Source organism: Hippocampus zosterae, chromosome 16 (genome assembly GCF_025434085.1).
Source record: "Hippocampus zosterae strain Florida chromosome 16, ASM2543408v3, whole genome shotgun sequence".
Classification (NCBI taxonomy): domain Eukaryota; kingdom Metazoa; phylum Chordata; class Actinopteri; order Syngnathiformes; family Syngnathidae; genus Hippocampus; species Hippocampus zosterae.
In genome coordinates, this window is record NC_067466.1 from 18257701 (window position 1) to 18282207 (window position 24507).

At 46.5% G+C, this 24507-nt stretch overlaps 1 protein-coding gene and 1 long non-coding RNA gene across 2 annotated transcripts in view; both read left to right on the forward strand.

Annotated features, from left to right (window-relative positions):
- fstl4 (follistatin-like 4) overlaps positions 1-24507 on the forward strand; it is a 125200-nt gene that overhangs the window by 10675 nt on the left and 90018 nt on the right. The window contains 1 exon segment of the mRNA XM_052047339.1: positions 515-548. Coding sequence (XP_051903299.1) covers positions 515-548 — 34 coding nt within the window.
- The window catches only part of LOC127588604 (uncharacterized), a 57215-nt gene continuing 46316 nt past the window's right edge, over positions 13609-24507 (forward strand). The window contains exon 1 of the long non-coding RNA XR_007959134.1: positions 13609-13777. This is a non-coding gene — a long non-coding RNA (uncharacterized LOC127588604). The remainder of the gene's footprint in view (positions 13778-24507) is intronic.

Genomic DNA, 24507 nt, shown 5'->3' on the forward strand with positions numbered 1-24507 from the left:
GTGGGTAATTCTCCCGCGCCGCGTATCGATCTGTTGATGCTTGCGAAGATATTTACACTCAACGCCGCTTCTCCTTTAGCTCCGTTTGGCTGAGCTCATTAGCTCGTCGGAGCCCAGACGAATTAGATAAGAGCGGGGGCCCTGACGTTTGGAGTAAACGCCATCGGGGGACCCGCGACAGGATAGAGATGGATTCGCTCGGTGAAAATAGTCCATGATTGATTGATTCTCTTTTGGCAAAGCAGTCAGACAGCAGACAGAGCGTCGTTCATTTATCTGCACTTTTTGGAACTTCGGTTTGAAATGCGGGGGAAAGGGGAGGGGGCGGGGTTTGCCCGTGTGGCCAGCGGTCCAATTAAGAGCGAGGAAAGTGAATCTTGGATGCAGTCATTGTCTTCCTGCCTGGCTCCCTGACATACTTTTTTTTCGGGGGTTGCGGGGGGGGGGGGGTGTATTAACCATCTTTGTAATCACAACCCTTGTGTGTGTGTGTGTGTGTGCGCTCTGTTTACAGGAGCGGCTCGAGGCGGCCGAGAGCATCGATCAATGTGAGTACACGCGCCGTGTTTGAATCAAACGGCGGCTTTGCAGCCGGCAACACGATGCGCCCCGAATTATTTAGCTTCATCTCACTTGCGGCGAAACATTCGCTTTTTCTTTTCATATTGCCGACTGCAAATACGAAAACGACCTTAATCAACCGGAGCAGATGTTTTCATGAGCTGAAAAAAGTCCATATTTCTCACCTGAAAGCGTTGCAAGGTGAACTTCGGAACTGCTCGTCGGATCGACTTGCTTGTGATCTAGGAGAGAATTTGGAGAGTTTAGCGTTCGGTCAAGTGATTTTTGTGGTTCTGTTTCGGTCGACCGATCACCAAAAGTCAGTTTTTGTATTGAGGATTTTGAAAAAAAAAAATGTCCAAAAAAATTTTGTGAGACATTGTATGACATCTCACAAAATTTCTGAACAAAATATTTTTTTCAGAGCCACTTTGCAAAGGAATTTAGTCAGATTTCACACAAACATATTTTTTGGTGAGACATAAAATCTCACCAAAAAATATTTTTTTTGGTGACTCCCGTATTTTTTGCATGACTCCCGTTTGGGCATTTTGGGGCCAGCCAGCCATATAAATCAGAAACTTCACGACTGCCACATTTGCTAGGGTTGCGGATTTGACCCATTTGACAGACTCTGGGCCAAGTATTTAACGCTCAGAGCCATTTAGTCGGATTTCAAACAGAAACATCATTTTACGTGGCCCTCCCGCGAAAGACAATCATCTGTGTCAACTTGCATGATCCTTGCATTAAAAAAAAATGTACCAAAATGTCAAATTGTCACGTGTAATAAATGACCTTGAGATTTTGCAATAATTTTGTTACCCCTGACAAGATACGATAATGAGATTCAACATCAGAACGGCCCTCCGAGGCAAGACGCAACTCAAAATGAGTTTGACACCCGTGTCTTAAGCCACTTAAGAAGATTCTCATGCAAAATCCCCAATGACACACTAAAATAGGCCATTTTGGGGTGACTAACATTTTGAACAGAGATTCTCATGAGCATTTGCATCTCCTCTGTTGTACTCTTTTTTTTTCCCCAGCACGTCTGCATCACATCCTGTTTTCTTTCCCCATTCCCGTCAAATTCATCTGTCGACTTTTATTTGTCGAGTTCCGCCAGTCGCTCACTCACTCACTCACTGTTCCTGACCCGTTGTTTGTTTTACCGCATTGAGAGCAAAGTTGCTGTTGACGAAAATAATAATTTTAGCCTCAGTGGGGGTGTGGGGGGGGGCGCTTTTATTTAGTTCTTTTTTTTCCTTTCCTCGGCGCTAATTGCCCTCGTTTTTCCCCTCACAACAACACCTGCCTGTTAAGATTTTCCCGGACCAGCCGAGTCATACGAATCCCGACAGGAAACAGGTGTCTCTCTGACAGACGTCGACAGGCAGCAGCGTGTGAATTTATAACAAGCACGCACACACACACACACCATGATGACAATAAAAAGAATGCCCCGGGGGTGAAGCTCAGAGACGACAGTTTTGTGTCACCTCGCTAGCGTTACTTTTATTTTCCTGTGATTCACTTTTGGCATTTCCATCAACATCTCCGAAGATTTAATACCAGCCAGATGGAAAGCAATCTGGTCAGAATTTAGCATGCACACTGAAAAGCACGATCGCGTCAAAGCCAAAAATAAAAAATAAAAATAAAAAACGAAGAGGAGCTACGGTATTTTTGGATGCGCCAATCGTTTTCTGACGCCAGAATGATATAAACGTAACTGGTGCAATATTGACAACGATGCCTTGTCGATTTAAAAAACAAATAATTTGTCCTAGCTAGCTTAACGCTAACATACAATCAGCATCAACGGTTGCGGCGTTCATTTCCTCTTTTATTTTTTTTTTTGTGACTCGTGGGCTCATTTATTATGAACACACCAAGCCGGCATTAAAGTTTGAAAGCCTCACTTGCCGAGTCAGCGTTATTATCTTTTGTAGAGGACGATTTTATTTGGGCGCAGCTCTCTCGTCGTGGGGCTTTCATTGGTTTTGGAATTTGCCGATTCGCCCCGCGGGACTAATTACCTCGCCGCCCGTTTGTATGCCGAGCCGCATCCCGTTGTCTCACTCGCGCCACTGCTGCTTACATTCTCTGCATGTCTGTGCAAGTTTGCAGCTTTGCGGCGCTTCGTATTCACCTTTTCCTCCTCCGACTTGTTTGCGTCACGTGACGCGGGTGGCATTCATCACGCCGGCCCCGCTTTTTGCAGGAAGCGGCGCTTTCCCGCCAGGCGGATATTGTGACATTTCAACACAAGTTGTTATTTGGAAATGCCACCCGCGATGCGGCGCTTGCTGCGTATTCATCGTTCATAGTGCAAAGTCTGATTCATCCAAGCACGGCGGCGTGGTTCGGGATACCCGCTTGTGACCGTCACCGATTAATCGACTTGAGAAGCACCGTGGTCAAAGTCGACCGTTGTCATGGGGGAATTACAAACTCAACAAGCACATTCGTTGTGGATTCAACTACCTTATTTACTGTCAAATTATTTCTGTATATGTTTTATGTTCAATAAACAAACAAACAAAACTATTCACATAGTCCCCCCCCCCCCCCCCCCCCCCAAGATGCAAAATTAAGTTAAAAAGTGAATCGGGCTAGCCGCTAGTCCGCGGCGCTAGCCGCTAGCTCATGTTGTCAACGTTCTTTCTTGTCAACGTAAGGCGGGGAGCGGGCCTTGAACAAAGCTTCGTTTCACTTTTATGACTTTGATAAGGTCTCGCTATGTCAGGCTGATCTTTATGGTCGCTCGGTTTAATGAAATTACTCCTCTTCGTCTTCTCGCTCCTCTTCCTCGGCGGGGAGATTTACGACACGGCCTCGCTCAACGTGTCCGAGCGCCGGCGGTGAAAATGAATTCTTCGAAAACATCAGGCGGAGCGGAAGAAGGGGGCAGTTTCGTAGCAGTCGCGAGACAAAGAAAGGCGACGTGAAGATTAGAAATCACATTTTTATTTTTATTTTTTTTCGCAAGTTACTTCCCCCTGCCGTGAGAGCCAGAAATTCGAATGGCAGAGAGGTAGACTCTTGTGTGTACTCCAGCATTCAAAATAAGACGATTGTTTCAAAATAAGAAAAAATCTTACCCCAACATCGTAGTTTTCGCTTGGCAGATGTTAGGGTGCATAAGCATGACGCTTCATTTATTTGATTAGATTTTTTGATTAGATTTTTTCGTATCACAGCACCAGTTTCTAATTCCCCGCGTATTTAAAGGCTCCCGTTGTGAACCCAAACGCAAGCCCGTTTCCGATGACGACATTGCCGCCAGCGTCGCCAGCTGTCACGCCCGACGCGAGCCATCTCTATTAGGCGCCTGGCCCGCATCCAGGCTGGCTCGCCACCTGTCTGGCACGCGCCGCGACAAACCTGACAGCTCATCAATTGAGGAATTAATTGTTGAGTCGCGACAACACTTATGAGGCGTTCTCGCGGAACTCCCACGAAGGATGTTGTCGCTGTATTCGAGAAGACACGACGGCGTCAAAAGCCATGTTGATGATGAGTCATATTTGGGAATTTATTTTTGGGGGGGCGGGTTCTGTTTTTCGCACTTTGGACCACATGCTGATTTTAAACTTGAGAAAAGATTTGCTTGCTTCGTATGAATCATGTATTGTGTGCGCTGTGATCTGTTTTTGAGATGAACGGTGAGACGTTATGATTTTAAGAGGTTGATGGCAGGGAAAAAGAAGAGCGGGAAGTTGTCATCTTCAGCTATTCTATTTTACCAGCCAAGCAACAAACATTACCTTATAAAGTCAGGATCGCACACGAAGGAAATACATGACACGATTTTACAAGGAAACATTTTGGACGATAATGACAATCTTTCCAGGAAAAACGTCATTTCAAGAGAATATCATGAGACTGATACATTTTACAAAAACAGATGATGTTTAACATGAAAAAAGTCCCAGCTTTCCAGTCCGGCATTGATTTATTTATTTTTTTTTAGCCCCTTGGGGGCCACCGTAATTCTACTTGTCTCTTGAGACCGAACGTTCGTGGTTTGAATAGCGAAACTGCGGCGTCCGAAACATGCGCGTTGTTTTTATTGCTTCCAGCTTGTGTCGTTAAAGTTGAAAGCAAAACGTGATCGGTTTACCACACGAGTAAAAACCTGCCATGTCGGAGTTAAAGACATTCAGGCCATCTGCTTTTTTTTTTTTTTTTGCCCTGCACACACACACACACACACACACACCAATAAACAAACAGCAGCAGCAGGTGGGGTGATTACCTTGTTATCAAAACGGTGCTTGTTTCCCAGAGATAACAAGATCAATTAACCTGTTAGCAGCGGTCCAATAATTGCAGGTGCACACAGCTAGTTGCTCGCATCGCATCCCGAGCAACTGGTTGCGTGCGGGTGCACGTCCGCCCGACGATACATCGCGTCCAAATTTCGTAACATTTGCGATTGCTTCGTAAGGTCTCGATACAAACCGAATTTTAAGAGAGGGGGCGTTTGGAGTGTTAACGAGCGACAATACTTTCCTTTCAAATGTAGTGTTGCATTCTTTTAATATCCTGATGTTTGAGTCGAAAAAAGATTTGAGTAAAATCGCCTCTTTTTTTTCACACGCAATACGATCGTGGCTACATTTTATTACGATTTTTCTTTTGAGAAAAATCTCACGTACGACGTATGACGATATTCTCTTGATGCCCACTCAAAAAAAAAAAAAAAAAAGTAACTTCATTTAAAATTGCTACATTTTTATCGAGCAAAAATACATTTGCCAAATTTCACGGTCATTTCATAAAATTACAATTTTCGTATGATTTTCAAATAAAGCAATCGATTTGAACTTATCCTCCCAATATTATTCCGCGTCTTGAGGTAAAAACCTCAGCGGTGGACCCCCCCCCCCCCCCCAAACAAACAGAATTTGGGATTTAACAAGCGCTCGCTTTCAAATTCAATCACTTCCACACCCACTCAATGTTCACGTGATTTTTTTTTCCCCACCTTCCCTTTCAATTGACGATGCAAAGGCGCGTCAAAGACGTGACATATCCTCCGAGTGTCCGAGAATAACTTCACAGCAGCGTCGCATATACAAGAATCTATTTATAAAAGCGCGTGATCTGAGGAGCTGTTTTCAAATGCATGAAGATTAATTGAAAAAAAAAAAAAGCTGCAGGTGCCGCTTCCTTCTGAATAATGTATTCTTCAATGTGTGGTAAATAACATCCAGATGGAGGCGGGCGGACTGCAATAAAAGCGGGTCAACAAAACTGGTCACACTTGGCAGTCGAGCTGTTTTAATGACTTATAATGCGATGTAGAAAAAAAAAAAAGAAGAAGTAAAACATTTGCATTTCACTTCTTTTTATTTTTGTAATTATTCATTGGCTGGTTTGCCTCGAATTGAGGTCGACTGAATATGATTTGAACTCCAACCGCTCACTTTACAGGACCTGGCTGTTGTTAATAATTACGGCAACACGTCTCATCACTGTCCAAAGCATGTCCAATCGCTAATCGCTAAAAAAAAAAAATCTCCATTCCGCACCGGAGCTAAATTCCGTTTCGCAATAACCACACCACACGTAAGCGACGGGATGTTTGATTTTTCGTTACCGTCGGGCGCAATCGGCGGCCATCGCAGCAAAGACCCGCCATCTTAACGGCTCCATTCAGGCCCGACGCGAAGGCGATCCGCAACGGCATTTGGTATTCAAACACAAATGGAGCAATTTGCGCAAATGGCAACGGCGTAATGGCGGCACCGCAGGTGCGACCCCCGAGGATCCTCCCGAGTCGAGGTTGGGTGTCATCAGTTAAGGACGTCAGCGTTGGGCGAAGACAGAGGGTAATGAAATTGCTACTTGCCGTACTAAGCAGTGGCAGTTAGGATGCGGCGGGAATCAGATTGGGGCTCGGGTGCTTATTTTGACGCGGCGGAATGAGCTGTCTCCCCGCTGGAAAAAAAACATAATTCAGCTGTCATTCCCAGGAGGGTGGGACGGTGGCGGATAAGGGGGCCGACCAATTTGTGCCAAGGCGGAAAGAGCGCCAAGAGGTGAGAGGCGTCAGCGCCACTTTTGCCGAGCGAAATGCAATACCAAAGGCACGTTCGTGCTGACAGTGTCGGTGAAAAACTCACTAAAACGCTGTTTTCTCACCATATAAATTCTTGAGGACTATACATTTATTGGTCCTTATTTTTCCATAGATGAGCATGGGCCTTTTACCCTGTAAAATAATAATAATAATAATAATACGCCTTCTCCCCCTTGCGTATCATTCAATTGTGTCCTGTTCAAGGTACCTGAGTAATGACAAAACTTGAGGTATCATACATTCTTAACCCCTAAGAGGCGACTTGTATGAGGCACGAAACACTAGAAGGTTCCATTAGGACGCCATAATGGCACCAGGCAGCTGATTGAATGGCACTCCACCGACGTTTATAGCCAGCTAGCTCCCCGTCTGATTGTTCGATCATTGTCTTTGTGGCAGTCATTCACGACGATTTCTTGCAGTGAAGAAAAAAAAAAATGCTACGTAGCGCTGAGACGCAGCGCTACGTAGCATACCAACTCTATTGACCGACGGAACGTATTGCGAGACAAGTGCCACGTCAAGGCTTTAGTTGTTAGCTTTTATGACCTGCGGCAGTTTTTTTTCCCTGGCCTGTCTTGTCCTTAATGTGCGATTGACTCTTGATTTGTTTTTGACGTGCGATGCCGTAAAAGTGTAACGGCTACCACCGTTGCTTGTCGATGAGTCGTAAACGCCAGCAATTACTTTGACACACCGTATTTCACTGGAGCCACGAGTCACGTTTGTGTTGATTTGGGTTCCGCATTAGTTCGCTGAACACGATAACATTTTGCTAACATGAAGCGAAACCTTCACAAACAAACAATTTAAGAGATGTCTGTTTTAATTTTAACATTATACTGAAGCTAATCCCTAAACCATTTAAAAATATTTAATTGTTATATGAAACCTAAACTCAAAGTACCTGTTTTTGACCAAAAAAAAAGCGTACGTCACGCTAACCCTAACATAAGACACAGTGTTAGCTCCTAAACTATGATGCTAATGTTGTGCTAATCGTAAAACCTCTTGTTAGTTCTTTAACCAACCATTTAACCACCTGCTGTTTGCTCTTGAACAAAAACCCCCAAAAAGATGAAGCTAAGAATGACCTCCAAACCTGTTAGCTTTTGAGCTAACATTGTGTAACACATCTGTTGTGTAGAAAAAAAAAAGTCAACATTATGCTAACCCTAACATGAGCCGTTAGCACAGAGTGTTAATGTTATGTTTGTCATAACCCCAGGGCTGTTATGTCACACTAAACATACCACCAACATAATACCTCTTGTTAGCTCTTTAACCTAAAATGCTACAATTACGCCAACCCCAAACCGAACACTCGATTTCCCGCCTTAATGGTTCATCCTCCCTCTCCTTCTCTCTTCTCTCTCCTGTTTACGGTGCGAGCCATGAAATCATGCCGGTGAAAATGCACACTTTTATTTGCCTGAACGCCATAAACGATGTCTGCCCACGACCGAGAAGCTTAAAGTCCTTAATTACCATGCGCCCCCTCATCCTTCTGTGGGCCTATTAGGCAAAAAGCGCTTGGAGAAATGTAATTACATTCATGTATCATTAATAGTCCATCTCACTGTTATTTTGAGAGAGCCGAGGCTGGGTGGCTGAAATGATGGCGCATTATCTTTGGATGTAGTTGTAAATAGTTAATCTGGGCCCACAGGAGGCCTGCTGATATTCGCATTCAACGCACTTTGTCGCCCATTAATTCCCTTTTAAGTAAAAAAAAAAGGTCCCAGGACGATTTTTAAAAAACTGCTCACTATCTCCTTAACAAAATGCTTACATTGAGCTAACCTTAGCATATGACCCATCAGCTCTTTTAACAACGTACTTAGGTCAGGATGATCTTGACCAAAACTCGATCCTCAATGAAAAAAGTGATTAAAATTCTTCAGTTAAGATAAGCCTAATGTCATTTTTCCACTCCGAAACGGAACTGCTCACCACAACCTCAACCTTTTATTAGCTCCTCAAATCAAAACGTGAACGCGCAGCCATCCGCGATTCCGTTCGTGGACGTTATCGATCTCATACCGGACGACGTGCTCGCCCCCCTGACCCTACCGGTCGACTCCCCGAGGCACTTTTGAGACTTGGGTGAAGTTTCGAGCGATCGTGCCAGGCGGGAGATTCACGGCCAAAGAGCCTTCTGCCTCCCCGAGCGGCTGCCCAGAGGCTACTCGCGGCCTGCCGTGCTGCGGAGGATTACCTCTGAGCGAACCAGCTGCCTACTTTCTCTCCTTCAGTGTGGAGCACGGAGCGCTAAAGGAGGGAGATGAAAGTGGAACTTTTTACTTCTTTTTATTTTTTTCTGGAGTAAGAGTTCTCTTGCTGTTTATTGCCATGAATTACACTCAATTTGAACAAAATAAGACTCCCATTAATCACCCCAAAATTGCCCAAATTAAAATAGCGCTACCGTAAAGCTCCCAATGCGCACTTTGACCAAAAAAAAGTACAATAAATGCATACAATTACTACAAACCACTCAAAAAGTAACATCGTTTCAAAAGTAAGACCAAAAATTCCTCCGAAATCGCACGTTCACAAAAAACACGGCATTGTAAATCCTCTAAAAGCTGTGTCGATTTAGAAAACGTGTGACCATAAATCTCTCACCAATTGCACAGGATCATATAAAACAACTATAAATCCCGCCCCCCCCCCCCACACACAATCGCAGTGGTCTTATTTCAAAGACAACCGCAAATTCACCAAAAGGGTGCCCATATAAATAAATGACGACCATAAATCTTCCCCAAACTGCCTCGATTGAAATAAAACTCCCATAAATCTTCAGAAAAAATAAATTGACTGCTAGAAAATTGCAAGCTTCTTATACCGCAGAAGTTTATCAACACTGTTGTTGTCTGCCACCCTCCTTTTTTTTTTGTTCTCAATATTTGCCGATGAAAGTTTCTGTGTGTTTTTTTTTGAAGACACCAAGTTGTCAATGTTTTGGAAAAACAAGTTCATTGAAGACTCAATTGTCAGTTCCCCCCCCCCACCCCCACCCCTCAGCTTCACCGTGGAGTGTAAACCGCGCATTCTCCCGTGCTAACATCTAGCGGTCTTTTTTCGGATTTCGTTTGACTTGGCGAGCGATCCCACCTGAGCTGATGTAGGTCTTATTGTCGCCCCCCCCCCTTAGCTCGCTCTCCCTCGCAATCTCTCTCTCCACCCCGCTTGCTCTCCGGAGGGGACGGCCGTTAGCTTGACAAGTGATATTTATAGCCCTAGCAAGCTGCCGGTGGGGGAGTACATCATTCCCCCGATGGAGTTGTTTTGGAAAACGCCGTCCAATCCCAAACATGCTAACTATGAACAAATCGGAAATATTGGTAAAAGGAGGGGCTAATTTTAGATTTTACAGGTCAAAGATAGCAAGGGGGGGGGGCTTTGATTTGCGAGAGCGACTGATTGCTTGGCTGCACGATGAGTCGCAATCACCAGGCTTGATTCAAGGTGAAGGATCATCAGTGAGGACGGTCCAGCCTCTAATCAATCGACCGTCACAAACTGGCACGTCCCACGGAAATGCGGATCGGTCTTGATTGCAAAACAATCAATACGGACAATAGAATCCGCCCTGATTTCCCCCCCACCCCCTACCATTAGCTTTCATTTCACGACTTTTCCGATCTGACAGGACCGCTGCGGTTGCTCATAAAATCGTCCGAGCCCAAAGCGATTTGTCAGTCTGCGGTGCTAAACATTTGAGCAAGAGTGATCATTGATGCGAGAGCAGCTCGTCGGCCTGCGTGTTTGACTTGAGATTTCTCGGCCCTGTTGTGGGCGTCCACCATCTTGATTCTCATTTTTTTTTGCATATTTGCAATCATGCCGCTCAATACGTCGGGCGTTTTCCCTGAGACGTAAACACTTTTGGTCGATTTCATACATTGTCTTTAAGCACCGGCGGCGATCTGCTTGCTCCGCATTAACTATTGCCGGATCACGTGAACAGATAAAGCCCCCCCCCCCCAGCCCCCCTTTAGTAGGGATGACTCCATTAGAATGCAGACCGAATCACCCAGCGGCGTCTTTTACGGCGTGTAAACGGCGCTACTTTACGGTGTAATTAACTTCTAAAGGAGCCGTGTGCAATCTCGGAGCCCTTTGGGAAGGTCCCGTTATTGGAGGGATGAAAGGCTAAAGGGACGGGGGGTGGGGGTGGGGGGGGGGGCGGAGGGGCGGAGGGGGTTGGTGGCTTGGTAGGGCGACGCCTTTGGGCAAGCGTCGGACAAGGACACTTTTTAATATTCCCTACTCTCACCGAATGAGGAGAATGACGCAAGCCCCTCCCACTCCTCCCCCCCAACCCCCCCAACGTCTTTCACGATTGTCTGATGTTTATGAAAACAGACACGTTAGAATAATTGCCGTCGGTGTCACGAGAACTGGTCGGTTAATCGGTGAGCAAACTCTGGTACTGAACGATAGGTTCAAAACGATCTTTGATGTCGATCGACACGTGTTTGTGCCTTTTCGTAAAAATCAAACACATGCTAGTTACGTTCTTGGAACATTTGGTCGTCGGCGAATCAATTTTCCTTTCTTAAACCTCAACAACGAGTCAACCAATTTAAAAAATGCGTCAGATTCATTGAAAGCTAAACTGTGATAAATGTGATCGTTGTGAAATCGCTGATTGGATTGTCGCCGCCGTTCCTGCAAATTGAAATCGTAATGATCGCTGATTGTTCATCGAACGCAAAAATACGCCACTTATCCTGGGATTCCATCCAGTTTTTTTTTCTCGTTTGAGTTGAAGGGCAGTTGCCAAAAGTGACTTTTACCACACCGCACTTTTCACGTGCGACTCGGCCCGCGTCCGCATCATTCAACGCCAAAGTTGCGGGTGCCAGATTGCTGCTTTTTAGGGTGTGTAAAAAGAAGATTGAGCGGTTCTCGCTTGTCCAAAAGAGAAATGAGCCCCCCCATCGAGCTCCGCCGGGGGGAGGTGGGAAGAAAAAAAAAAAAAGTCTGGAGGGCGAATACGCGGGCTTTTATCACTTATTATACGGCTGAGCGCCTCCTATATTGTTCGGGGACTCCTCGCAGCCATCCATCTCCCGCATCGGAGGCTGCTGTGTGGATCAGGGAAAGCGGTATCAGCATGTCATGTCACCGGGATCGGCCGCAACACTTGCAATTTAAAGGGTACAGTGCGGCAATTATCCACGTGCACTTTTTTTTTTGGGACACAACAGCATTTTAGCTTGCGTGTGACAAAGTGCTCTGCAGGAGACAAAGACAAAACTTCAGTCTCAATTTAATGTTTGGCAAAATGTTTGCAACTATTATATTGAGCAGATGGCAGGATGGGGGGGTGGGGGGGGGGCGAGACTTTCCGCCGCATTTTGGAGGCGATCTGCACGACGGACAAAAGGACTCGGGCATGGGTGTCGAAACCGTTTTCGTCGCTGGCCACATTTTAGTTAGCGTTTCCCTTGGAGGGCCGTTATGACTGAAACCATATCAGGAAGTCATGAACAACGGTTTATTCACATGTTTGTGGAAGTAACTGTAATGAGGGCTTTGGCAACAAATGCTCACAATATCTCTCATTTATTACGCATGAGAATGTTAATTTTGGTCGAGATTTTTGCACGGATCATGGAAGTTGACATGTCTGATTTGCTTTCGCGGGCCACATAAAGTGACGTGGCGGGCCAGATCTGGCCCCCGGGCCTTGAGTTTGACACCTGTGGACCGGGGAGACGTGGCAGAGTCTTGGCAAATGACACAATGATGTCCCAGTTGAATACACCCGACTGTATGTATTTGTAGCTTGGCAGAATTTATTTGGCACAATCTTTTTTTTTTTTTAATTTCTAATCTGTCATTGTTGCTAGGCAGAATTCGATTGACCACAATGATTTTTCCGCAGTAGTGTATGGCAAACTGGGGAAAACAGTTCCATTGCCCAGCATAGCAGACAAAGGAAGTGGACGAAATATATATATTAAAAAAAATAAAATAAAAACACACACACAGACAGAAAAAGATCCATTTTTGTTTTGGGGCAAAATTCATGGGGCACAGTCACACCTGCCCCAAAGTCTACGACAACTCGGGGAACACACAGCAGAAGAAGAGAGGAGAAAATGACAATTGCTGCGCGAGTGTCAAATTTGAATCCCCGCTCTGAATTTGTTGCGAGGCAAACTCCCAGGGGGCCCATCCCATTTGCCCTCAAAACTCCCCGGCAATAGCGCAAGAGCAGCATACAAACGTTACGCTACGCTAACGAAAACGGAAAACGTCCTTAATCGAGGACTGCCGCGACTGCTTACGGGTTAGCTGGATCAATCAGAATCCGGCTCTTGACATTTCTGTTTTAGTAAGAACCGCCGCGGCGTAATGATGAAGATGAGTCAAGCGTGTGCCGTTACTAATGATGTGGAGATAAGCCGTCATGTGACGGCGAGTCTCTTGATAACTCCCTGGAGGCTGCGTGGGCCCGCCGGCCAAACAAACGATGCCGTTGCCGGGCGGCTTGGGGGTGACGCGTGTGCATTCGCGTCCGCAGTTGATTGATTGCCCCGATTACACGCAAGTTCCCGTGAAGCGGCGGCGTAGGCGTACTGATAAAATACGGCTACGAAGCAATCCGTCTGTAATAATCACAATATAAATAAAGTTGTGTGCTTTAAATCCGACGTGTCTTAATGATCTTTGCGCACTCTTCTTTTCATCCATAATTGACTTCCATAATCACTGCGTGGCCATTAAATATGAGTGGGTGCGTGCTGTTGCTAGGTAGACGCACACGCGAGTATGTAGAACAGCCTACGGCAGATGTAAAAAAAAATACCACACACGTCGTTCAAATGCAAGATTTTTTGTGATTTGGAAAAAATATGGCCAAGAAAGACCTTTCCTACACTTTATGAGCTGCAACCTGTACAAATCAACTGAAAAAGAATTGGTGACATTTTGGAAATGGGCGCGTGTCCAAAAGGAGGACCTTGAAATGTCTGACCATCTTAAAAAAATAAAATAAAAAATCTTAAATGATTGTAGGTTTTTTTTTTCCCCCCTCTGATGAATTCCATCTCTTAATTTCTTAATCAAAAGGAACGTCGGGCTCAGCATTCTTGCTGGCAAGTCGTGTCCATTAATCAATTTGAAGCCATTAGCGATAACGCAATGGAGCCATTGAGCACCCGTTGCCATTGTGGCGCTGCGACCGCCGTTCCCTAATTAACGTCGCTATCTCCTGGCTGCCGTGTTCACACGGAGTTAAGGGCGAGCCAAGGCCACCCGAACTCCATAAAAATGCAAATCTCAGGAACGTAAAATCCCGCGCAAAGCTGGACGTGATTAAATGTCTCCGTGTTGCGTACTATTTGTGTTGCTGTGTCAAGAGGAACTTGACGGTGGCCTTACAAAAGCGCCTCTTGGACTTTGGAATATCTGCTGCTAGCACATTCCCGACACTCTAAAGTTCAGCCAAAGTTTTTCAAATTCCATCTGCATCGATCTAGCATTTCAGAGGAAAGCGAGGTTCCTCTTTGGGTAGCGGGCTGCCATTTCAGCGGGTAACCATGGCAACCGTCCCGGTCGATGGACACGTCATACGCAACGCCCCCTTTTTTTTTTATACCTCAGGGGGTAACGGAGCTAACGCCGGTGGATGGCTAACGGCCTGATGCAAAGTTTATGACGGCGGCGGATGTCGTCGCGTCGGCACGTCGTCGAAATAAAAACCATGGTGCACTTTGGCTAACCCCGAATCTTCCTGAATGATTTATGACTCCGTGGGGAGGGGGGGGGGCGCTGCGGTCGGTCGGCGCTTTTAGTGGCCACCGCGCGAGGCCTCGTGGGGACTCATCGTATCATCGCCGCCCCCCCCCCAACTCCACCTCAGACAGCTTGGCACATTCCACCGTCCTCATTTTCTTTTAACGTCAACAATTTGGAGCTGACAAGTCGCAACGGTCAAAATATATAAGCTTGACCCGCAACGCTAGGTGGCTAAGCGTTAGCATTAATGATGCCGATAATTGCATCGGTTAAGGAAGTTTTAACGTAACCTTAACGTATGACACATTGTCGTCGGAAGAGTGGGGGTGGGGGGGGGGGGGGGGGGAGTAAAATAAATATGATTCATGTCGTGAAACTAAAGTGTGAATTATTGTTGCTTTAAGAAGAGATACATTTATATGAAAATATTGAGAAATGGAAGGTGAGGCAAACCCATACATCGTAAAACAAAACAAAAAACAAAATCATCCAAGAAATACAAAGAAACAAACACTAAAGTCTTCCTAAAGTCGACGTAAGCATCATAACAAAAATTCGCTAGCTGGGGTCACAAAGTAACTTTGTAACAATCGTTGTTGCTCTCGCGTATTATGCTAACTAAGCCTTTGGAAGCTATTTGTCCAACATTCTGCCGATAGCGCCCATGGCTTGAAATAGTTTAGTAAGTATTGAGCGTTGCCAAAACAACAACAAAACAGTTGCCGTCTTTTCATTTGCGACCAGAAGTTTTTCTTTGGGCGGTGTACAAAAATATTAAGATTTAAGAATGAATGTAAGGTAAAATGCCGAGCTGTCCTGTTTAAGTCGGAACAAACGGCGGCAGCAAGAAGACATTCGCACCTTGCATCCATTAAGCGCATTAATTTTACATCCGCAGCTGCCCTTTGTGTGTGTGTGTGTGTGTGTGTGCGTGTCTATTCATGCGTGTGTTAAGTACAAACTCATTTTCTCCATGACGCTCCTTCATGAGATATTTACATTGGGCATCTATTATGGATGATGATGTGATTGAAGTTGAGCGTTCCTCTCGTGGCCCCAGTCTGAACCCACCTGGACCACTTTTTCTTTTCTTTCTTTTTCTTATATCTGTGGATTATGACGGGTTGCCGTCTTCATTTCCATTGGGCAAAATGGCAGTTGCGATGGCTGATTGGCATTGCAGGTGATCAATTGTCCAGTGGATTTATTTTATTTTATTTTTTGTCATAATTGATTCTTTTGAGGCGGCCCGGTAGTCCAGTGGTTAGCACGTCGGCTTCACAGTGCAGAGGTACCGGGTTCGATTCCAGCTCCGGCCTCCCTCTGACCTTGACACTTGATGATGACACACCCACCACCTCCGCCCCCTCCCCCCACCCCCCTTCCATTTCACGTAGTCCTTTTATCTCCTTGTTATTGATTCAACGCTGCTGCCTGCTCATCCACAGAGTCTTTAGCGGATTGTTTGCGGGGCTGTTAATGAATACGAGATGGGACGGCTCCATTATATTCGGATGGATTCATCTGAGGGTGAACTAGAAGCCCCCCCCCCCCCCCCCCCCACGACTTATTAATACACGATGCACTGGTGGCGTGACAAAGGTATTTCGGGACACATATCAGGCCCGGTAGTCCAGTGGTTAGCACGTCGGCTTCACAGTGCAGAGGTACCGGGTTCGAATCCAGCTCCGGCCTCCCTGTGTGGAGTTTGCATGTTCTCCCCGGGCCTGCGTGGGTTTTCTCCGGGTGCTCCGGTTTCCTCCCACATTCCAAAAATATGCATGGCAGCCTGATTGAACACTCTAAAAATTGTCCCTAGGTGTGAGTGTGAGCGTGGATGGTTGTTCGTCTATGTGTGCCCTGCGATTGGCTGGCAACCGATTCAGGGTGTCCCCCGCCTACTGCCTGGAGACGGCTGGGATGGGCTCCAGCACCCCCCCGCGACCCTAGTGAGGATCAAGCGGTACGGAAGGTGATTCTTTTGAACAGTTTGGTTGATGTCTATTGTGCAAGGCGCTGGTTACAATGCAAAAACGGTGGCAGGAGACACGGCATTCTTTACGATATGAGTTCATAAATGTTCAACCTCTAGCAGCATTTTGAGTTGGGGGGGCGGGGTGCTTTTTCGGGACTATGGATTATTTCAAGTACCGTGTTTTGTTTTGTTTTTCCCCCCTCCATTACCCATTTCTATTGTTCAAGGCGGCGGACCTCACATCGGGCTGTGCCATTTCCGCGGCAAACGAGCTCTTGAATTGCGCCCATCAAAAGCGGATCTCCGTCCAAAATCTGCACGGGGGCCCCGAGGCTTGTTGTCAGCCTGCGTTGAGAAACGCAGCGGCTCTTTCCTCACTCATTCCTCACTTTTTGCAGCGCATCCAAGCCCGGCCCGCTGTTGCTTCGAGCCCCCCCCCAGCCCCCCCTCCCCACACGTGCATGTGTGCAACAAACAATGACCGCTCAGTGATGGTCCCTCAGAAGCTCCCATCATCACTCTTTCGAGTCTCGCTGACTCTCTGCCCACAGTGGTGACGTTTCCCTTGAAGAATTTCAGTCCCAGCACGTCCCTGGTCGTGCCCCCCCCCTTTTTTTTTAACTTGGTTTTCCACCTTCTAACCTGTGTTTTCTTGACCTCCTCGTGAGGCCTCCCCTCGCATTCTCCTGACACCCTATTTCCACTCGACATCGTCCATCTTCCCTCCCCCTTGCCCGACACACGCAAATAATACACACACACACACACACACACATATATATATATATATATATATATATATATATATATATATATATATATTTTTTTTTAAGGCAGCTATTGAATAAATGAAAGTCGCATGTAAAACAGAAGGCGAGCCATCTCATCAAGTGAGCCGCCGGGATGTTGACAGTTGGAAGCCGGCACTCCCTAATGTGTGTGTGTGTGTGTCTGCCCATGTGTGGGTGTCCACATGTGCCTGCGTGAGCGAGTGAGTCTCAGTGTTTGAGTGAGTGTGTGTGCGTGCACGCGGATATGATAGAGATATGATGAGAGGAATCCAAAAAGACTAAAACGTGTACCCGTCTGTTTCGTGCGCTAACTGGGATGCGACTCGCCATTTAAAGTCGCCGAGCGCCGTCACTTGAATGGGAGGCGAGCGGCGACGCTACTGAATTATTCACGCGATCTAATTCCGGCCTGTTTTCTCTCTCTCTCGTATTGATGCTGTCAGGTGCGGGATGAGGATGGACGGGGTCTTGGAGGCAGGAAGGGAAGGGGAGGGGAGGGGGAGGGGGAGGGTTACTGATCGGATGAATCACTTCCTGTGTGACTGGAATGTCGCACTTCGTTTGTGATTCATTTCTGCTGAAAAGGGGAAGGTTGTAATGTTTCCCCACGGGAAAGTTTTTTTTTTTTAAATGACACTCTTAATTGTCACACACATGCAATAAATACATAAATAAATAAATAAATAAACGACTTTTTTGTTTGTTGCTGCCCGCAGTCTCCTCTTGGATAAAATTGTAATTTGTAGAAAACCCACAGGCTGACGACGCTTGGTGACTTTAATCGCTGCAGAATTAATATATGCACGCCATGGTCTCCACATTAGTCGGACACTCGCCCTTATTTCCCCTTGCTGCCCACTGTCTCCTATCCGATAAAATCAAAAAGTTTAAAAATTATAGCGATGAAAAGAAATACAAAACCATCAGTCATATGATGTATTTCCCCCCCCCCCCTGAATTGCATTGGAGCTATGCTGCAATCTCCACTTTGTCGGGACTTCCTCAATGCCCGCATTCTCCTACTGGATAAAATCTGTTTCCTCACCACAGAGGCCAATAACGCTTGCTGAACAGTTTCACGCGACTCTATCGACAGGAGTGGCGCTTGCGTTGCGTTAAGGAGTCGTGCTGATTGCCGAGTTCGGCACATGAGCCCCTCCCCCCCACCCCACCCAACTCACATTTCACAGTCTAATCACATTAGCATGCAATTAAAGTGCATCCTCAATGAGGTTAGCGGCGTATTCCTCTTTAAGCGAGCAACCTTCCCTGGCAGAAAGCTTTATTTTCATATCTTCCACCCCCGCCGTACACTTTTTTTTCTCCTCCTGCATTTAGTTAAAAAAGCACAACTATATATTTTTTTCTTTTTAAACCCAAACGCTGAGTGCACTTTGCCTGAACTTCCTCTCCCGTGATCCGACACAAGCTCCTCGCTGAACTTGGCAAGCCTTCCTGGTGGAATTGCAAGGCCTTAAAGAAGGCATGCAGATTTTCCAAGCAAACATGCATCAATTGCGGGGAGACAAATGTCTCCCGTATGAGTCACAAGTACAGTTTGGTAGGAATGGAAGCTTTATTTGCACTCAAAATGGAGTCGTCGAGTCAATAGTAGGACAGTTTGTGTGCGTTAGCTACGCTAATGCCCCTCAACAAGATCCTGATTAGACTCCGGTCCGGATGAAAACGCTTTATGCAAAAATGGTACAGTGCGGAAGGTCTCCTGTACATTTGTGTCACGTCCTTATCACATTATTGGAAAAAATTGTTTGCGTTTTATGTCCTTTATGTTTGCCGTTCCTTTTCGGGAGGCGCCGAAACGACATAAATATGTACAAGGGCGTGTTTGTGTGAGACTTCCCCAAACAAGCTCATAAGTCACTTGTTTATCTGCTGCCCTTTCTAACGGGCACTGACATCCGGCTAATGCTGCCTCGCTAATCGCATATGAAAGTGCTTTTGTCTCCATAATGTCAAGCCAAAGAGGACCCCACAGACACTTTAGTAGCGATTGTAATATTTCATCACTACGGGCGCACTTCACGGGGCCACAATCCGGCATGAAAAGTTGCCTGGTCGTCAAGCCCACATTTAGACGGAGCGGAGCGAAGCCTCTCGGCGCGGGCGCTAATATCGCCTCAGGGATGTTTTTGTGATTTGTAATCATAGCCTCGTTTGTTAGGGATTTTTTTTTTTTTTTTAGGGAGTGAGTGTTCATTGTCACGTGTGATGTAAATGAAGACCATGATGTGTTTTTTTCACTCATTTGAGTCATCCAAAGGGTAATCGGATTAACATAACTACTCAAACATCGGCACGCGATTGAGGTTTCCAGTAACCCAATCTGCTCAAATTCCACAGCGAACCAGTGAGTGCGTTATGGAAAATAATAATAATAGTGAAAGTGTTGTCAAAGAGGCTTCAAGTTGTTCTGTACTGTCAAAATAAACCTCAAACTAAGAGAATGACACCTAGTGTATTTAACTGGGTGGAGCGCCCGGTGTAATATTGCTACAGATAAGCTAGCAAAAGTAGCATCGATGATATGGTTGTTGTTTCAACTGTTAGGGTTTTTAATTCTGATGTCACGGCAGATTTATGAGGGATTAGCGATTTGGCTTTCAAATGAGGGGTTCAGGCCAGTTTGTTCTAAGCAGTGTTATGTTTTCCAGACAGGGTTTTAAATTAGCTTTTGAAGACTCGGTGTCTGTTTTCAACAAGGGTTAGTATTTTCTTGTTCATATTTCAAGGCAAACAGACCTGGTTTCAAAGTAGGGTTTTAAATAATGGCCGGTGCACCGAATGAAGAACGCCCCCGTGTCGAGGTCTCAAGCGGACTGTTGCGGTTGTCGGGGTTCAGATGCCGCTAAACCCCGTCCGTGTGAGGAGGATTTCGCGGACCTCAAAGGCATTCCGGTGAGTAGCAGAATGCAGTCTACTTGGCGGGGATCAATAGACAAGCGCACCGGGAAGGATTAGCGCGTGCGCATTCAACAACGCCACGCGGACTCGATCTATTTTCTACGAGGAGAAAACTAAATGGGCCCTTGCGGTTTACCGACGGCACATCGGCTAGCCTCGGGTTACTGGGCCTAGCAACTGATCGTCTTTGACTGGTTCCTGACTTGATTTGTGTCATTTTGGGCCTTGGTTCTCGACTCTCAGGGACTTTGACTTGTCTGTGACTTGGTTTTCGGCTGGGTTCTGTCCAGGTCTTTGCGTCGGGCTTGGTGATGATCGCTACCAAAGAAACGTATCAGTCCACAATTAATAATTTGCGTGTGAAATGTGAGTGGGTGCGGGCAAAGCGTGCTTGAAAGCAGACGAGAGGCAAATGAGCTGATTTCACCTGCGTCACGAGGCAACGATCAGACTTTTCTCGATTTAATGAGAAGGTAAAACACGCGGCGAAGCATATTAAGGCTGCGGCGTCGAGTACTTTTGCGCAACCGCTTTTTGCTTTCACATCCACGCGTCGAAAACAACACTCATATGGCCGGTAATCCACACTGAATACAAATTGTTCTGTTTTTGTTGCTGCAAACAGCTGCACGCCATCTGCTGCATCTTCAAGGGTGATATTTATCCCCCCCCCCCCACAGTATCTTCGCTGGGGCCATGAGCGATTCTCTAGCAGAAGAGCCAGACCAGCAGTACTCGCTATTGCACGACAAACCGTGGCAATTTACGTCGCAAATTACCAAGGAGTGCTAATTTACCTAGCTATGTAGGAAGGTGAATCGGAGAATTGATCAAATACTAAGATGCAAAAAGGTGCTTTGCTGATATATGGCAAGATAGCAACTTAGGAACCGGAGAAACGCACTAAGAAGAAGTGATGAAATGCTAGCATGTTAGCGGCTGCTATGCTAACGGGTCGCAAAGGACCAACCTGGGCAGGTAGGAAGGTGAATCGGAGAATTGATCAAATACTAAGATGCAAAAAGGTGCTCTGCTGATATATGGCAAGATAGCAACTTAGGAACCGGAGAAACGCAATAAGAAGAAGTGCTGAAATGCTAGCATGTTAGCGGCTGCTATGCTAACGGGTCGCAAAGGACCAACCTGGGCAGAGAAAGCGCTAAGGCAGATTGGTAAGGATGTAGTTCGGTATGATATGAAATGAGAATTGATCAAATGCTAACGTGCTAATAGCCACGATGCTAACATCCAGCAATTAATAACAACCAACACGGTTTGGGTTTTTTTTGTCTTTTGTCTGTGTGTGTACGTTTTTCTTCTGCATCATATGATCACAGTCATAATTCATTCATTCATTCATCTTCCGAGCCGCTTGATCCTCACTAGGCTCGCGGGGGGTGCTGGAGCCTATCCCAGCAGTCTTCGGGCAGTAGGCGGGGGACACCCTGAATCGGTTGCCAGCCAATCGCAGGGCACACAGAAACGAACAACCATTCGCACTCACACTCACACCCAGGGACAATTTAGAGTGTTCAATCAGCCCGCCACGCATGTTTTTGGAATGTGGGAGGAAACCGGAGCACCCGGAGAAAACCCACGCAGGCCCGGGGAGAACATGCAAACTCCACACAGGGAGGCCGGAGCTGGAATCGAACCCGGTACCTCTGCACTGTGAAGCCGACGTGCTAACCACTGGACTACCGGGCCGCCCCCGCAGTCATAATATCGTCCACAATTCCGCTTTTTAGAAATCATTTCACATTCTAATCCGTCTCACCCTGCAAGTTTTTGTTGTCGTGTTGCATTGATATTCCATCCCAGCGAGCGCTTTGTCGCGTACGAGACGCCCATTGACGGCTTGTCCTCTGCGAATTCAATTATCGGCGGGCCGCTTCACCCCGCTAATCGAATAACGCGCCGCGTCAGCACATTTTGACTCAAAAATGACTCAAAATGTCACGCGGGGACCCCCCGGAGGCTTCGCGGGATGAGCGCCGGGTTTTAGGAAGCTGGCGAGTGTCCTTTGGCGCCTGCGGCGGCGGGCAAACATATGAAAAAAACAACAACAACAACAAATAGCGCCAGCGATTCAATAGAAAAATGCTGCGGGACGCCGCTAAAAGGATTTAAAGAGATTCCTCTCAAGGCTTCAAGTCAATCCAGGCCTTTGAGTGGCTCGACGCGGCGAAGCTTTGCCGGGTCAAGTGGCGGGTGCATTCAACGCAAGGTGACAGTTTCAGTTCAAGTTGGGCTTTTAGCTAGGATACGTTTCAAAGTTGGGCTTTTAGTCAGGGTTTCGGTTTCAAGCTATGTTTTGAAGCCACTTTTAGGCTCAAGTTAAGGTTTCAAGCCAGTATCAGTCTTTCCAATTTGAGTTTCAAAGCAAAATTAAGGGTGGGCGTGTCAAACGTGATACCGGTTTCGTTTCCATGCCCCTCCTTTTCTGGGCGCCACTTGTCTTGCGTTTTCCCATACGAGTCCAAAAGTATAAAAAGCTCACATCTCTGCAGCAAAAGTGCAAAGCGGCGGCGCTCGTCGGTCATCACGCCGTCATCCTCTTAAAAGCTAATAAACATGTTAGCTTCTCAAAATGTCAGACAGATAAGACGAGAGAACAAACACGCCTCCATTGTGCCACAAATGGATCATTACAGCCCTCCGACCGAATGCCCCCCCCCCCCAACCACCCGCGGGGAGATGTCTTACATGGCAAATAAAGAACAAACAACACTGCAGTCCCCACTCGAACCCGCTTAGACGGGGTAGGATTTAGCATTTTAGCCTTGCCGAAAGAGCGCAAAATGTCAAACATGTTGTGTATTGTTAGCAACTTGTGCGCTGCGTGCTTCTAAGTCGAGTCGGCGGTGGGCCACTAAGCGTTTTTAATCTCTCACGCCCCCGAGACCTCGAACCGTCTTGTAATCGACCTTGGAGTGAGCACATGGGTCGCCCAGGCGTAGGTGGGGGCTAGTTTGCATTTCCCACAGATGCTTCAGAGAGCTGGGACGCGACGGGCAATTAGTACGACGGGATAAGTCGGCAAGTGAACGCCCCTCCCGGGCGGATACAATATGCAATAATTAAGACTTGATTTTTTAAAATTATTTTTAATTTTTTATTTTTTAATTATTTGACTTGTTTCCCATAGGAAGCAATGGAAATAAATTTCAGCTGTTCAGTTTATTCAATGTGCAAGTGCACTTGGGGCTTGGAGGTGGGGCTTCAAGTCAGGGGTAGGGTTTCAAATTAGGATTTAAAGACAGGATTCATCTTTCACGGTCCGAGTCAGGGTTAAGGTTACAAAGTTAAATTTGAAGTCCGGCGCAGCGGTTTTCAAGTCCAGCTTCGATCTAAATCAGATCAGGTTTAGGGCTCAGAATTCAAGACAGGATTACGGTTTTGATAAAAGTATTGCGAGTTCAAAATGAAATATTCCAGTTAGAATTTCAAATTCAAAACAAGGTTGAGGCTCACGTTTACGATTGCTTTCCATGTCCGGTTTGAGTTTCAAAGTCATCTTCCAAGGCAGGGTTCGGTTTTTAAAAATGAGCCTTTCGAGCAATACCGTGCGTCACCACTTGGGGGCGCTCCGTTTCCCCCATCGACCTGTGTTCATGAAGCGTCCCCGTTGTTCCTTTCCGTTGCAGCCGTCGCCGACCAGGACAGCAGTCCGTGCCGGAGGACTTACTGCGGTCGCGGCCGCCAGTGCGTGCTGATGGCGACGACCGGCCGCGCAGAGTGCGTGTGTCAAGAGAAGTGCCGCGCGTCCTTCGTGCCGGTGTGCGGCTCGGACGGACGTTTCTACGAGAACCACTGCGAGGTTTACCGGACCGCCTGCGCCGAGAGGAGGCGCATCTACGTGGTGCACAGCAAGGACTGCTTCTTCAAAGGTAAACGCCGTACCCGCGACGCCATGATTAGCGCTCGATGAAACAGATGAAATCAAAATGGCGTACGATTCAGTCAAAGGAAGTTGCAATCTGAAACGATTGAAGCTAATCAGGATTGGATTCCGTTGGATTAAGATTTGGGACGATTCAGTCAAAGTTTAGATGCAACCATAATGACTCATTCTAATGACGACGAAACGATTTGGTGAAGTGGAATCGCGATACGATTAGAGACTCGATTAGCGACGCGCTTCAGTCCGATTACGATACGATTCAGTCAAATTAATCGCCGATCCGGATGACTCTCGGGATACGACGCAAGGCGGTTTGCTCAAATGAAATGGACTCAAATTATGATGGGATACGATACGATTGACTCATTACGATGTGAGAGGGTTCCGTCAAATTCGGTGGCGAATCAACGTCATGTCCAGTTAGGAGTTGACGATGCCGTCAGATCGACTCCGATTACGATGAATGCGATCCGGTTCAATTCAAGTGCCTCCAATGATG